This window comes from Xiphophorus maculatus, chromosome 1 (assembly GCF_002775205.1).
Source record: "Xiphophorus maculatus strain JP 163 A chromosome 1, X_maculatus-5.0-male, whole genome shotgun sequence".
In the NCBI taxonomy this organism is placed as follows: Eukaryota; Metazoa; Chordata; class Actinopteri; order Cyprinodontiformes; family Poeciliidae; genus Xiphophorus; species Xiphophorus maculatus.
The window spans coordinates 16,496,632-16,513,008 of NC_036443.1; the positions used below are offsets into that span (position 1 = coordinate 16,496,632).

Genomic DNA, 16,377 nt, shown 5'->3' on the forward strand with positions numbered 1-16,377 from the left:
CGTGCAACTATATTACTTTTAATGTACACATGCAGTACTATAAACAGAAGCCCTGCTATGTTTGATTTGATTGCTGCTGAAGTTGCTCAGAAACAACTTCCTGTCTGTCCGAGATGTGTTCGGATGTAGCAGGTTCCTGTCAATTTACACAATGATCAAAAGAACCACAAGGGGTCAGTGTCGCACAGAAAAGCACATATCACTTTCTAATTGGAGGTTTTAGTCTGAAACAGTTGGTGATGTGGAAGTTTATTAATTCACAATCATACTTTACAGTTTAAACGTTGTGAGTCATATTCCCCAAATTATCAGGTGTTATTGTATGAAATGCCACTGACTGAGGTCATAATTTATAGGTGTACTAATTGCATCCTCAAGCAGTATTAACAGGATGACTTCTGGGGGTTTTTTAAGTCATCTTGAAGTTATAATTTAAGTTATAACTTCACAACTTCTGTTTAATCAAAAGCAGAGTATGCTGTTGTGTCAGTAATATTTAGAGGTGCAATGCTTGTAGAGAAAAAATAGATAAAAATAGAAGAACACGTTTACATATTTATCTAAATGTTTCCAGTAAGTAAAGCCTCCATTCACTCATCACGACATTCGTACGTTAAGTTGAATTTGTGCGGTAACTTCAAGTTCATGGTAACCAGGTGATGTTGTGACTTGGTAATTGTGATCAAAATTACATACTTTTTAAATTGATGTTCGATACCCAAACCTGTTTTTGCACAACAATTCTTTGTGGGATGTTTGCTGGCCATTCAAGCACAGAAATACCGTATTCATTAAACCAGGTGTTAGAAGATTATGACTGTGTGGACAAGTGGCCAAACTGCCAAAATTGATCAATTCAACACATTTATTTTGAAACAAATAAAGAATCCCACACGAGTTGTAATAAAATACACTTTGTTTTATTAACATGAGTTATTGCATCTGATGAACTGTTTTTGTTTTATTGCTTGTTAAACCTACACACGAGCTGGATAAAAAGCTTTACATAAAGTTCTGCATACATTTCTGTCAAAAACAAGTTTGTCCAAATGAGATGGAAAGAATTGCTGTAATGTATGTCTGTCTCGCACTTTATAAGAAGAGGGGCAGTCCGGATGTTTAGTGTACAAATAAATATACGAATGTTGACATGTTGTTCTGTCTCCGTCTTCGTTATCTACGTGCTTCTGCACAGCCATCTGCAGTATCTTCACTCACTCACTTCACTCTGGAAGAAATATTAGATAGATATAGTGAGGAAATAGTAAAATGATCCAAAGTTCTCAAGTTCTACGATTTCAGACATTAAACCATTCATTGGCTTTCTTTCTCCCTCAGGAAAGAGATGTTCTATGATGTGATTGTTAACGTATAAAATAGACGCATGCTTCAAACTCACCTTAAGACCCAGGCATCTGCTGCTCATTTAAATTACTGATGGAAAAACAATAAAGACATGAGTTAAATGGGTTCACAAGGTGTTAAGGATCACTTTAGATAAGAATGTACTGCTAAAATGAACATGGACTTCTGAAGGCCAGATCCAGCGTGCGCTTCCCACCAAGGATTATCTGGTTCTGTTTCTGCCCTCTTAGCCTCTTCTTCCTTCTTCTCGCTGCACTCCACTCAGCCTGTCAACTCATGGTAATGTGATGAGTTGGGCTGTGTGCCAGATCATCTGGAGTCATTTTTAGAAGCTGCGGATCGCTGTTCTGACATCACTGACGCCTTCACACTCGAAGGCGCTCCCCGTCTAAACCTTTGTCCCTCTAAGGCTGCCTCCAGTGTACGGCTACTCCTAATGGATACACATCCTGACACTTTCTTACGTGACTGCAGTATTTCGGGGACAGATTATGTTTGGAATCACACACGTTTTCTCTCAGCGATCAAATCACAAGAAGAAAGCTGTGAACTTCTAAACACAACCTAATGTGCGGTGTGGTGTGAACATTTCCAGCCTCGTTCAGTCGGCCCCTTTTGTTGTTCTCCAATCACGGTGTATATTTCTTACGAAAATGATTTTCTAGTTCAAAGGCTATTTTTATTCCAACTTGATTTTTTTTTGCTTTTGAATTTGCAGCGTGTTAAATGTAGAGTGCATTATAAAAATCATCACTACTTTGGATTCATTAGAAATTTACCTTTACCTAGTTGTTTTTCTGTTCTGTTTCTATCAGTGGTATATGCTTATTTTTATTTTCCTCTTTATTGTAATCCTTACCTTTTTTCTTATTTCCCTTTTTATTTTCCAGTCTCCGAAAGAAGAACCTCTGTTTGGAGAGAGATGAACTTTTAGCCCGTTATATGATATGAACGAGTTTACATTTAGAGTTTTTTTCAACAGTACAAGTCCAGAAAATTTTGAATGTACTTTTTTGTAACACATACGTTTGACCTCCAGTTTGCAGGAGACCATGGCTTCTCCCTGGGCGTTCTTGGCTCTGCAGGTGTACACGCCACCATCAAAGCTGCAGGGCTTGCGGATCTCCAGGGAGCAGATGCCCTGATTGGAAATCTGACGAAACTTGGGGTCGTTTCCAATGATCATTTGGTTTTTCATCCACTCGATCTTGGGCTTCAAAATAAATGGAAGACATTAAGATTGTCCTTCATTTCTCTGTCACTGCATTCAGACTGGTTACATTTAAGTTAACCAGTCTGAGGCCGATGAACTGTGTGTCTCTTTGAGTTATTTGAGGATCTGTGCTTTTTGGCAAAACATTTCCACTAATTCCTCTTCAATGTCCAAGCTTCTTTATTATTATAATGTTGGGAACCTGCAATGATGCTATGATGAACAATCTGCCTGACATCTCATCATAAAACACTTGTTCAGACTATTTCTACCAATGTGAGGTATAAAGTAAAATTTTAAATTAAGCTGTAAAAGTTCATTCTTTTCATCTGGAAGAGTGTGACCCTGGAGTGAACTTCCTAATCTTCTGTGCATCAGAAAATAGCTTTTCTGTGTTTATTGTTTGTGCCTGTCTGTTTTAGCTTAGTGTTTACATGCCAAGTATTATTCTACAACTTCTGCAAAACAAAGAGTAGATAGTTTTCCACATGCATGATAGTTTTCTTAAATTTTACAATTATACACTGACTTCTGTCAGTCTATCACCTACAATTCTAATAAAATACATCGAAAGTGAGGAAATGCTTATGAAAAAGGTTCGAAGAGCATGAATAATTCTGCAAGGCACAGTGCATGTTTTATTTTATTTTTCTCTTCTGCATGGTTATCAGTTCAAGTAGACCAATGTACTGTACAACTGCTACTCTCATTGTAATTCTAAATTTGTTGCTATGTGGCTACAATAGAAAGATGGATCAAAGTGCTATTTGTGCCTACGTACAATCTCAAACAACTCCAAACATGTATGTCGACTTAATCTCATTTAAATAGCAGAGATAACTGATTACCCAAAGACACCTGTCTCTCCCACCTCCATGAGAGCAGATGCACAGTAACTGTCATCAACACTGATAAGGGAAGTACGCTGCAGTCTGAACGGGAGGTAAAAATAGGACCTCCAGGGAAAAAGCAGGACATCTATGTAGACATAACATCTTATCACAGTCTTCTCTTTGTGTTCCTCTTAGGGCCACTAATGTAACCCCTTCCTCCATATGTGAAAACTCTATCAGAGACAGCAGAACATCTTATCAGTATACTGAAGATACTTCTCTGCTGTACCTTCTCAAACGGCGCTCAACAGGCTGCAGGATCCAAGGCAGAAAATAAAAGTAGTTACACAAAGCAAAGGTTAAATATAAAAAAACTCCAATTACAGTGCAGTTTGATTTGCAAAGCTGACAACTAAAGAACTTCAAGGTCATATTTCCACAGGAGAGTGGACATGATCCGGTTACCTTCTGTTGCACTCTAAAAACACTAAAGTCCAAGTCGTCATAAATGGGAGAAACTCAGCAGACAGACGCCAAGCAAGGAGGCTGTGAAGCTGCTACTGATTTCTTACATCACTTGAACGCAACATATTATTTTTCCAATGCCTGATGTCACATTTTAAAAATGCAAACAGACTTAACAGATAGCATTAAGTAAGCAAACTAACAGCATGTAGAAGGATGTTTTCCAACATAAAGTAAGAGCTCTGTTCTCATCAGCTAAAGCAGGGGCATCAAACTCCAGTCCTCAAGGGCCACTGTCCTGCAGTTTTTAGATGTGCCACAGATACAAAACACTGGAATGAAATGGCTTAAATACCTCTTTCTTGTGTAGATAAGTTCTCCAGAGCCTTGCTAATTATTCTATTCAGGTATGGTGCAGCAGAGGCACATCTAAAAGTTGCAGGGCAGTGGCCCTCCAGGACTGGAGTTTGACACCTGTGAGCTAAAGCAATAGAACTTGAATGTGAGCTGAGAGGGTTTTTGCAAAGAGCTCAAAATAAACCTCTACAGGAGTGTATTATAGCACATTTTGATGCAGTTGCTGTTGTACAACAATGCTTAAATGAAACGGGGCAGTTTCTTTCCATATAGAGTATTGCTTGATTGATTATTCTTTGAAGAAGGAGCAAACATTTAGCCAGGATTTTACTAAATCTGTGAATGAAGGAGAGCTCTCATCCATGAACCTCTTACTCATGAGTACACATGACTGACCCTGGGGCATCCTCGAACAGAGCACAGCAGCTTGGTAGTGTATCCCACAGTGGCAGCTCGGTTGATGAGGGGCGTGGTAAACTTTGGTGCCTCATTGAAGTCATGTTCCTGGTACTCAGGAGGTTTGTAGACAATGCCTAAGTTACACACACAACCATCATTGCATCTTTGTATAGCATAGGCAGAGGACACTTTAATGCATTGTAGAAAATATGTGGGTTAAATATCAATTTCAAGCAACAATACATAAGAAACAGAGCACTAATTTAAATGCAAAACAACTTTATGGGTCACAAATAGATTCTGGCTAGTATTTAGTATTAAGTCATATTAGAGCATGCGCTGCAAGATTATTTTATTAACATTTAATAACAACAGGAAAACCCCAAACAGGGAAAAAAATTCTAGACTGAGAGATCAATTTGACAAATAAGAGCCTCAGCCAGTCATTTCTTTCTCCTTAAGCACAACATAAGTTACAAAACAAAGTAGTGACTGTATCAAACCAAATGGCACAGTGCAGTAAGTTGATATCCTGTGTGCTTTCCAACAACAGAGAAGAGCATCAATGAACACTACCTACATCCATCATACAGTCTGGTATTGACAAACTAATAAAGTTTCTTGACAGGATTAGGTGTAAAACACATCCCTATATATGCACACGCAGCTCTGTCAGAGGTCTTTATGGCTTTTCAGGCTCTAAAAATTAATCTGTTTTACTTGAACACCGCCCAAGAGAAGCACCCACTTAGATTTTAAAACAGTGCCAAGGTCATTTTCACTCCTCAAGTACTCACTTTAGACTCTGGATGACTAACCGCTGTTCATTAATAAAGCTGCAAGTGCTGCATGCCTGTCTGTAAAGCTATACCCACATAAAAACCCTTCCATAGAGTCATGAAAACTCTATGGTACATATGCATCTATAAAGTTACCTGTTTTCTGGATTGTTGCTGCAGTCTTGGTAACAGCACCGTTCTCACTCTTCCCCACTTGGTTCTCGGAAAACACCCTGAACAGGTATGAGTTACCCATGATGAGGTCTGAGACGGTGACTGTTAGTCTATGGTAGTGCTCCAGTACCGTGAACCATTCCTGTCCGTGGACACATAGCAGGTTGTTTGCGTCAGAGTGGTGTGCATGTAAAATAAGACTCAACTTTGCGGTTTTTCTATTTGTTAATTTTTCTCTTTCAACATGCTGCTACCGAAGTCATACCCCGGTTTTCTTGTCGGCCTTTTGGACCGTGTATCCAGTGATGTCTGAGTTGCCGTTGTCCTTTGGAGGAGTCCATTCCAGGGCAGCATTGAAGCCCCATGCGTCTACTAGCTTAACACTAGCAGGTGGACCGGGGAGGTCTGAGGACAGAAATGAGGGTCAGTAAAACATTGACGGGGCACACCGCAGTCAAGTATTATAGAGTTTATAAGCCGGTTTAAGAAGCAACGAGTCAAAGGTCAAGTGTATCTTTAACATGTGGTTTTTTATTTAACAGCAGCAGCCGGAAGCAGATTGTATTTGTAAGTCAATGAGGCAGATTAACGTGGTCCTATTTCCTGTCTTTACTGCTATTTCCTGTCTTTACTGTGAATGGTCGCTGGGATTGTCAAAGCAAAACAGAGCATAAGACTGACCTACAATCTGAAGGGTGATGGTTGTTTTGTCTTCAAAGCTTTCCACTTTCAGTGTCATCTCGTAAACGCCAGAGTCCTCCCTCTGAGCACTGCGGATGAACATGATGCTGTCCCTGTCGCTGTTCCTGATGTTGACCCTCTTGGTGTCCAAAGGCTGTCCATCCTTCAGCCATGACACTGCAGGTTTGGGCTTCCCCTGACGGACCGGAAAATGAAGGAGAAAAACAAAATACGGCTTTAGTTTTTCTCTCTCTCTTTTATGCCCTAGTATGATCTGTTAGCTTTAGTATGAATTGCTAGCTTACAACAAACGGGAGGACCAGGTTGATCTGCTGTCCAACTTTCCCTACATAGCAGGATCTGAGCAAACGAGGCAAGCGGATCTTGGGTCTGTCTGAAAAATTGAGACAACTATGTTTTTTTTTCTGGTTATCCGTTTACTTATACTGCTTCAAACTACTCAAATATTATGCACTGTCTTGAATTACTGGTATTCTTTGTGAAAGCTGGAATGTGTTTAGTGTTTCCTCTTCAGGTCTGTGGGGACCACGTCGCCTCAAAACGGCAAGTCAACGAGACATAAATAGACCAGACATAGTGAGACAAAGCTCACACAGGAGAATGACTGAGTGTGCTACTGTCAGGTTTTGATATTAAAATGAATATTTACAAAAATAAAAACAAAATACTTTCAAACATGACAGTGAAAAAACATAATATTGCTTAAGTTTATTTATTTTTATGTTTTGGGAGAGTCTATTGCTGTGAGAAATGTTCCCAGTTTTATTTGATATGTTGTGAAATATACAAATCCAAATAAAACACTTCATACAAAAGTCTGTCCCAATTTACCATATATCCAAATCCTATAAAATCTGGATTTTTTTTTTTTTCATAATTCACAATACCGTTTTTTAATGGTAAATTTAAATAGAAAAAAGGGTAAAATTATAAGCTTTTTTCCTGTGTTTTAGGAGAAATGAATTAAAATTCCACACTCAGAATGAAGTTACAGTAACGTTTCCGAGTGATATAGTTTCTGAATGGCTAATCAAAACTACTGTATCTGGGCAAGGAGATGCAAAAGAGGAAGACCTTTCATCCAGCAGAGCCCAAAATAGCTTTGGTGAGAAGAAAACCTTGGCTGAACCCTCACACACTTCTCCTCTACACTATGTGCAAAGACAAGAAGACGTCATAATGCTTAACTCCTCAGCGAGGTCAAATGTCGCAGCTAAATAGAGGTAAAACATGCGCAGTTGCACTTTTATTTGGATACTGTGACAGGGATGAAATGACATCATGGGTGGGAATTTGTGCAACATCTACGCAGCTACCAGGCTGGCTAATTTGTTCAGGTTTGGGTGCCAAGGATCAGGAAGAGCATCCCTCGCATGATTCTGCACAAGTAGCAAATACCTCAAAACCCTGATGGGTTTAGATGACACATAAAACCCTGTGCTGTTTCTACAGGTCACTCAAAATGTCCTTTGAGAACACACTGCCCCATGTTCTCTGTCGGCGACCCTGCACGTCTCATCACTCTTTATCCTTACATTTGTCACCGTATCAAGCTGGGATTTGGCGACGGAAGCCATCATTTCTCAGGAAGCTCAGGTCTGCCCCCAGATGCAGCTCAAGCACTGAGCCCTGCTAATTACCAAACCCGAAAGCAATGCCCAGAAGAGCTGCAAAGCACTGCAACATCTACCGGCCGCTGGGTTGGACTACAAACAATGTGTAATCTGTCTTTGTCTGGGGATAAAGTGTCTATGTTGGAGGAGGCTTTCTGCAAATGTAGGACAATCTGTTTTCATCGGCCTGTGCATGTCAATGCGTGTCTAACAAAGAGCTGAAATTAACACTGACAAGCCACCCAGAATCCATCAATTAGGCTCATGTTTCGCTTCCCTCCACTGGCCAACGCTTTTGTTTTGATGACCGTATGTGTCCCTCAGAGGTTTCTCTGGGTTCCCGGTGGTTTGAACCACGACCAGGAAATACGCCCCGGGACGGAAAGCTCCGTCTCTGAAAGTGGATAAGTTAGGCAGGTCAACACATTTTGACACCCTCTCGAAATGCCACAGTGGAGTCTCCGTTCTCAAATGACACTTGTCAATCTTAACAATCAGTTGTGCGCTTTCAAACATGACAGTGGAAAATTGTAATATTCCTTAGGTTTTACATTCCTTGCATGTTTTGGGAGAGTCTATTGCTGTGAGTCTATTTTCAGGAATAGACTCACAATAGATATATCAATTGTTAGTCATATACAATGTATAGAGAGAGAGAGAGAGAGAGAGAGGAAGAAAATATTTTAATATTGTATAACAGTAAAAAAAAAACTTTTCTAAAGGACATTTTTTACCTACAGTGAACAGCTTGGAGAGTTCTGAAATACATGAAATACAATATACGTCCTGATTCTTATCACCATACCACACTGCGAAATGGAAAGACCTCAGGAAAGATTAGCACTTCTGCTGGTTCAGAGTCGCATCTCTTACAAAGTAAGCACTTTTGAAAAATACGCACGTTTCCTTTCAGTTCTGATGTAGATTTTAGGAAATGTTTGAAATGGCCTCACACACACACACACACACACACACACACACACACACACACACACACACACACACACACACACACACACCCACACACACACACACACACACACACACACACACACACACACACACACAGGTTGATTAATTGGAGATTTTAGTCGGAGATTTAGTCAAATCCTATTTCAATAAAATGTTTCACTTGTGCAAAATATTACCTTCTCATTTGATCTTAACATCCTGAAAAACAATATAGATTTTCTTTTTTTTGCAGATGACCACACATTGCTAGAAAGACAAACAACTCATCTGTTACATAGGCTGCATCTATTTACTTTGCATGAATGATGTCATTAAGTCAAACTGAGCTATAAGGACAGCTAGAGCAGCAGTCCCATAAATAAATTGGCTGTGAATCTGCACTGACGAGGCCGTGTCGGTGAATGGCACGGCAGCCAAAAGGCTCATTACCCAAATGTTTTCCTTTGCCTGACTGAGACTGACTATAAATCATCCTTGAGACTGATAGTGCCATCGTAAAGCTAGAGTCTCCCCCCACGGCAGCCACCCAGCTCGGCAGATGGAGTTTCACTTGTCACTTTCAACAGGGATGATGTTTACATCCACATCGATTTGTGTTCATTTTGAATACATCTGGATTTTTTATTTATTTTCTTTTTACACATCAAGGCATAAGACACTTTAAAAAAAAAGAAAAGCCAAATGAATTGTTTTTTTTACCAGCTTCTTTTTCCCCCACCATGTTCATTCTTTCGGATATCATGATCATAGCTTGCTGCTACTGATTAAATTAATTTTAAAAAGTGTCGTTATCAATAAAAAATGCAGTTGCTTTCGGAGACATTCAAGTGACAGTTTGATCTACAACCAATGAAAGCTCTTGTCAGCACCCGCAGGATTTACGTCTTTACATCTGTGCAACCCATCAGACGCCTGCACTTCATACCACCTCCGCCTCTCTGTTTGCAACAGGAGTATTTTAAGAATAGGTCATAAGCTACAACTATGAGAGGAAATTCAACACAAAAGTTGTAAATGAGTTCAACACCATGGAAATTCTTAAGAAAGTGGCTGTGTGCAAAAATATTTTGTAATGACACAATTGTGTCCAGGAAAAAGAAAAACTTTTTTTTTTTTTTTTTTTTTAAAGAAACTGCAAAATTGACCTAGCGTTTCTTCTCTAATAGAATAAACGTATGTGAAGCTGCAAAGACTCAAATGAAAAAAAAAGAAAAAGTTCTTTCACCGTAAATTGTCTAACCCTAACAGCAACTTACCGCCAATCTCCCGGATAGGCACCGGCTCTGGAAGCAGCCCAGGTTCACTGCGGCCACCTGGGTTTACAGCCACAACGCGGACATGCAGCAGGTCTCCGGTTGCCAGGTTTCTGACACAGTAGCAGTCAGCCATGGTCAGCTCCCCATTAGCTACAATCCAGTCTGTTGCTACAGAGGAACATATTTTGTGTCAGACTGGGTTGATTTTCACGTTTAGTCCTATGTGATGATTGAATCAAACAATCAGTTTGGAACATGTCCTCAAAAATCGGGTTCTCCTTCTGAAAATGTATTGGACACTTTTATTAGTTTATCACCTGTTGACACAATTCTGCAAACAACCTGTCCAAGAGAAGGTACAGTAAGAACCAACACGATGAAACCTTAGACGGCATGCTGTCATCTGAGCAAACGGGCAACTTCTAAAAGCAGTGTCAAAGGATACAGCGACAGCCGGTCAACTTATGTCGGCCGTATTCGGTATGGGCCCGACAAATCTATCTGCCTCCTGACACTCTGAGGACAGGTGCAGCCTCACACATAAACACACACGCTCTTTATACACTTACTTCCATCCTTGCGGTACTCGACAGTGTATCCACTCAAGCCGGAGCTACCAACATTCTCTGGTGTTTTCCACTTGATGGTGAGGCTGGTGTCATTCACGTCATCTACAGCCACATCCAGGGGAGCGCTGCTGGGGACTGTACGGCATGAGTGGATTAGAAAGACAAAAACGCAAGCATTAGGGAGTAATTTTCCAGTTTTCACGACATGTTTTGCTGTCATTCCCATTTGTTTCCACCTTGTTATAAAGTCACAGTTGATGGTGGTGGGATATTTAATAGCCAATAAATCAGACGACTGAACTTGTTGCCCAGGAACCTATCAGGTTTCACAACCACTTAATGACAGCAGTCATTAAGTGGTAGGTTCCTAGGTGTGAAGGGGTTTGGGTTGATTAGTCGGATTCATTATGTTGGTGCTACTCTGGATTTCAGTGAGCTCCCGAGAGCAACCCTGTCTTTCACAAATGTTTGCAAAAGTACTCTACTTGCCTTTACATACCTATGATCACAGAAGTGATTGAAGCAGCTGAAATAAATAAACAGGAATGGGACACAGTACTTTTGGGAATAAAGTGTCAAGACTGAATTGAGTTGAATTTAATTGAATTGAATGTACCAAAGAGCTTTAGAGGTAAAATATAACGATATATTTGTAAGATCATACCACATTTGACAAAGAATAACCTAAAAGAAATAAGGAGCAAAGTTTCTAACAATAAAATTTAATATTGCCTCTTTTGTTGAATTCTCTGTTATATACTGTATAGACATCAATCCTTCGAGGTTTTTTTTTTTTTTTTCATACTTGACCGTTTTTCATTGCATCAGTCCACTAAAAATATTCAACAGCTGGACTAAAAATGAGAAGTGCACACACACACACGCACAAAAAAAGTAATAAAACTCGTTGCACAGCAAGTTGTCAGGTATTGTCAGGTTACCTGCAGGAGGAGGGGGTGTGGGGGCTTTAGGGGGTTCCTCAACTGCAACAGCTTCTGCTGGAGCAGCTGGAATTAAACAAGCCAAAGGTTTACCAACAACCTCTACTCCACATAGTGAGATCTTAGCCTGCTTTCTAAATCTTCTAGATGTCAAACCTGTATACTTAATGCAGCACAAATAACATAACCATTTGCGTCATTATTTCTTGCACAAAGCATATTTTGCGTATGAAGGTGATTATATTTTATGTTTACCATCTGTTGCAGCGTCTGCAGCAGGAAGCACAGCACTGTCTTCAGCAATGGGAGCAGCAGCTAGCATTCAAATCCCATTCAGGAAAGCCAGTTAGTGACATTTATTCCATGTCTTAATCTTTAAAAAATTTCTTGGTCATTTGTCCAAGACTGGAGCTATTGAAGCAAAGCAGCAGCGAGAGCATTAGAGAAATGGCTGAATCTATAAAAGCACAGTAAATTTCTAAAAGAATAGACATTTTGTAAAAATTTTTTCTCTAAAAGATGAGTAGGGGGGATTTTGGATACGTGCACAACAATGAAATACTATAAAATGTTACAAATATGACACACAGTGTGTCTTGTTGTCCTTTCAGTAGTCATTCATTCTGCATTATAGTTTATGCTTACAATCAGTCTGATGCTTAATGATGCTTAACTCAACCAAATTCTGCATAATTCATTCTACTAAACCCACAAATGATAAGAATAACCGCTGAGGTTTGGTGATGAGAATTGTGGCAGAACAAGAAACAGATGAATCAATTTTACTGTGTGAAACCCCCCAAAATGTTGACCCAAACCACTTGTATTTTGTGTTGCAATGTTCAAATCTATGTTCAGATTAATGATCAGATCCTTTGACATCTTAGAAGCTGCACAATACAGTTGAACAAAAATGCATTATTACTTTCAAATATTTTAAGCTACACAAATACTGTAAGGCTTTCCCTTCCCTCCAGTTGCAGGATTTTTTTTTCTTTTTTCTGTTTTACCTGGAGCAGCTCCCTCAGCTGCAGGGCTGTCATCAGCTGGGGTAGCGGGGGCTGCTTCCCCCTCGGCTGCAGCAGGCGCTGGCTCGGCTGAAGCCTCAGCAGGTGGGGTGGGTTCAGGTTCCGGAGCAGGCTCAGGTGCTTTCTCTGCAGCCTTTTTGGCTGGAGGCTTTTTCATAGGTGCGGGTTTACTCGGCATTGCTGATACACTGATAGAGTCTGTATGAGGGTGGAATGGAGTCCTCGGTGAAATGTATATATACTTAGAGTACGTGGGGTGGGGGTCGGGGGGGGGGGGGGGGGGGGGGGAGCAGTGGTGGGATAACTCCACCCATCTCCTCACTCACCTCCTCTTCACAGCCTCATCTTTATCTCTGCAGGTCTCCTTCCAGACAAGAGACTGTAAAGGTTACGGCATAAAACCAAGAAAATAAATTTAAACTCAAGTTCAAATACAGTTCCTTATGCATCTACATATATACTCCTTTTTGAGTCTAGGTTTTTATTTAAGTTTGAAAGTTCTGATTATGTAAAATCAACTATTGTGAGATTTATATCACGTTATTCCTGCATGAAAAACATACCTGTGTTTTGAGTCTTTCATTCATGTTTGAGAAATCCTTGAACCTTCTGTGGCAGCCATTGGGGTGCCTAAACACTTGCTCTCACAAAGCGCCACCTATTTCTATGCAGTTCCTTATTGGAGCTCATAGAATAAGGAACTGTATAGGCAGTTCCTTATTCTTATTGCCACAGAATGCTTTCTGTGGTATTCCCTATGCCACAGAAGGCATAGGGAAAACCCTTTCCCTATGCCTTCTCCCCTCAGTTCCTTCAAACTAGTGGCAGCAGCAATTAGCAAATACATGGTGGGTGTGAGCGTCTGGAAGGCCCATAATTTTTTTCCCCTGATTTAGTTTTTCTCATATACTTGCGCTGCTTTATAGTTGCTTTATTATGTTCGGTTACATTATTTTGAGGCTGTTAACATAACTGTGTGTGTGGTTTATTATTTTTCTGCATGAAAGTACAAATGTTCAAAGTTTTTGAATCCTACACATGCAACGAATTAAGTGAAAACCTGGCCTAGCATCTTATTCTAAAAAACAAACAAAAAACAACAATAGGAAAAAGTAAAAAATAAATAATAATAATAATAATAATAAAATAACCAGTCAAAAATGTGTGATGCCCCCTAGTGGGTAATAAAGTCCAGCCATCCAACCAACAGTCAAGGGTGTGAAAAATGACATGACTTTATTATGTCCAGTGCTTAAAGATAGACATATGGAATCTGATGCGACTATAGAGACATGACATTTCATGAAGTCAACTTTTAATCCAAGTGCTCTTCCTGCAGGAGGAAGACAAAACAAAACAAAACAAAAAAAACAGGATGCTCATTTTCTGCATCAACGGGCAAAGCTCTTCTTTGATCTCTCTTCGCTTCAATGATTGTTGTCGCAGATGCAGTGGCTATGTACAGTGTTCACAACAGTGTTGTCATTCATATACAAAAGAGAAAGAAAACTTTACAAATATTCTAAGAAAAGCAAAACGACAAGACAAACACATTTCTGTTGTTAAAAAAAAGGCAAAAAAAGAGGAAGATTTCCAGTTATCAAAACTCTTTGCTATGATACGGTTAAATTGCGGTAGGTCCAATGGATGATAGGAATATTCTCACATCTCACCACTTGCCACAAGTCTCTCAGTCTCTGGGGTCAAACTGTGTCAAATTGCACACAAATAGCCCAGTCGTGATACACATTCTCATACGCTGATACCTATCATGTCCACTAACAGCTCATCCACTAGGTCAATAAGCCAGTAAGCACCCAAACATCAGGTCACCATTTTACAGTGACATCAAAGTGGTTCAGAGTTTCCTCCAAAACGAGGCCTTCGGGTGGTAGCAAGTAGCTTGAGAGCAGCTTTAGGTCGAACTGTATTTCAGGCACAGACAGACTTAGGCATTACGTCTTTACTTTTACACCTTCAAAGGGAAGTAGAGGAACGTTGACCGAATATGGCAGTCTGAGGTACATCAGCGTCGAGGTGGGGTGCACATAGTTCTCCATTACCAGCACTTTCCTTCTCCTCCTCCACCATCCTTTATCTCATGACAGTCAAGATATGAGCAATAAATACTGTTACATACTAATTTCTAACATAATTTGTGCAAAAAAAAAAAAAAATTTACAAAAAGCTTCAAACTTAATTCTCATAACTTAGTGCGTGTGTGGAGACTTCCTTTTGAGTTCAGATGAAATCTCATGATATAAAAAACAAATGAAAAGAGGAAGGAAACTATTTATGCATTGTTTTGTATAAACAGCTGCTCTCCACTTCCCCTTGTAAGATCATATGTGAACAATAACCCAGAAGTCACAAACACAATGTACCTTTCTGTCACTAGCTCTCATTTTTAAATGTGTGTTGTCTGTTCAGAAAGTAGGTGAGGCGATGAAGGTGACTCGAGTACAAAATCCTACAAAATCGGCATCTTTAGCTATTTTTTTCTCTTTTTTTCCAACACAGTTTTGTGTTTTTAAAGTGATCTAAATAGAGAACATACTGCAACGCAAGCATGGTCAGAGACGGTAAACTTGATCAACAAGCTGTTATTGTATCCGTGTTTCACTTCTGCGGATATGAAATTGCCAACTTTAAGCCACTGATTATTTGAAGAGTCATGTCATTAGTCATCCATGCACGTTCCTCTTACATCTCCACAGCTTGGCAAACTGATCAACAGTAAGCGAGAAAATTATTTTAAAAAAATAAAAATAAAATTGAAATAAAAAACAAGAGAAACATTCAAGGCTATGTTCATAAATGCGTTTTCACGTGTGTTGTAATCTGGTGAGCACCTTTGCAAGGACAAAGTACACCATCGAGGCAGAACCTGGCAGAGGCTGCCATCTGCAGGATTTATCCATGAACTGCACTTTTTTGGCTATACCAGCAACCCCTCTTTCACCACATTCACTGACAAAGCTCTCTCTCAAGTCCCATTTTCACAAGTAGAAAATAAAGTGCATTTTGGCCTTATGTCCAGTGATGGTCCAACTCACGGGGGGAGCCGCTAACACAATCGGCTGAAATGAAGTGCCTGCCTTCAACGAAAACCTGTGAGCACCAGTGGCTGTAAAAAAAAATACGGTCGTTCAACAGAATTAAAAGGGAACAAATGAGTCTTGATGGTTAGGATTACAGGTAATATTTTGCATCATAACATTTCCTTTCACCATGCACTTGCAGATAAAACAAAAACCCAGTCTGGGACACAGAGGCAAGAGGAAGAACCATGTCTGATCATCACATTTTCCTTCTGACATCGGTTTGTAGTCCCGGTCCCTCGAAAGCAGGGCAGAGAAAACCCTTAGTTCATAACTCCCCCTCTTTACAGTTAGCTTTGAAGCTGCTCACTGAGCACACTATAATATTCACTCCAGAGTCCTTTAAACTCTCCTTTGATCCCCGCTCCCATCGGCTCAGAGTGTAGTCTGCAGACTGGGATCCAGGCAGCCTTCTCTCTCTGGAGACTCGATATAGTTGGCAGACTCCTGAAGCTTCAGCAACATGGCCATCTGGGAGGCAAGAGCAGGTTGAGAAAATCAAAGCGTCAGTCAACAAGGTTGTTTTCAAAAATTTACTTTTGCATGTGTAAAATTAATCTTGAAATATTTCTTAAGCATTTGACTAGGAGATATGACTTGTTAGTTCCTC

The 16,377-nt window shown here is 40.0% G+C and overlaps 2 protein-coding genes across 5 annotated transcripts in view; both read right to left on the reverse strand.

Annotated features, from left to right (window-relative positions):
- Positions 1–904: 904 nt before the first annotated feature.
- On the reverse strand, positions 905–12,872 carry LOC102235839 (myosin-binding protein H-like). Of its 2 annotated transcripts, XM_014472361.2 has the most exons (14): positions 12,649–12,872; positions 11,894–11,953; positions 11,639–11,704; positions 10,698–10,832; positions 10,129–10,296; positions 6,572–6,660; positions 6,267–6,462; positions 5,851–5,990; positions 5,568–5,727; positions 4,630–4,766; positions 2,392–2,578; positions 2,225–2,273; positions 1,400–1,434; positions 905–1,228 (listed from the first exon to the last, which is right to left on the reverse strand). In XM_014472361.2, the coding sequence occupies exons 1-12, from the start codon at positions 12,842–12,844 to the stop codon at positions 2,245–2,247; spliced, it is 1,563 nt and encodes a 520-aa protein (XP_014327847.1). In that variant the 5' UTR covers positions 12,845–12,872; the 3' UTR covers positions 905–1,228; positions 1,400–1,434; positions 2,225–2,244. The 2 variants fall into 2 exon arrangements, with proteins under 2 accessions (XP_014327847.1, XP_023188663.1); XM_023332895.1 differs by lacking the exon at positions 11,894–11,953.
- A 1,004-nt stretch (positions 12,873–13,876) lies between these two features.
- LOC102236093 (neuron navigator 1) overlaps positions 13,877–16,377 on the reverse strand; it is an 87,357-nt gene continuing 84,856 nt past the window's right edge. For all 3 annotated transcript variants that reach the window (XM_023332725.1, XM_023332727.1, XM_023332733.1), the window contains one exon: positions 13,877–16,238. In XM_023332725.1, the coding sequence (XP_023188493.1) occupies positions 16,143–16,238 (96 nt within the window). In that variant the 3' untranslated portion in view covers positions 13,877–16,142. The remainder of the gene's footprint in view (positions 16,239–16,377) is intronic.

Coding starts and splice junctions, on each gene's coding strand:
- LOC102235839 (XM_014472361.2), bottom strand. CDS start 12,844: ATGCCGAGTAAACCCGCACCTATGAAAAAGCCTCCAGCCAAAAAGGCT. Junction 11,705..11,893: donor TGCAGACGCTGCAACAGATG/GTAAACATAAAA, acceptor GTTTAATTCCAG/CTGCTCCAGCAGAAGCTGTT. Junction 6,661..10,128: donor GCCTATCCGGGAGATTGGCG/GTAAGTTGCTGT, acceptor TCAATTTTTCAG/ACAGACCCAAGATCCGCTTG.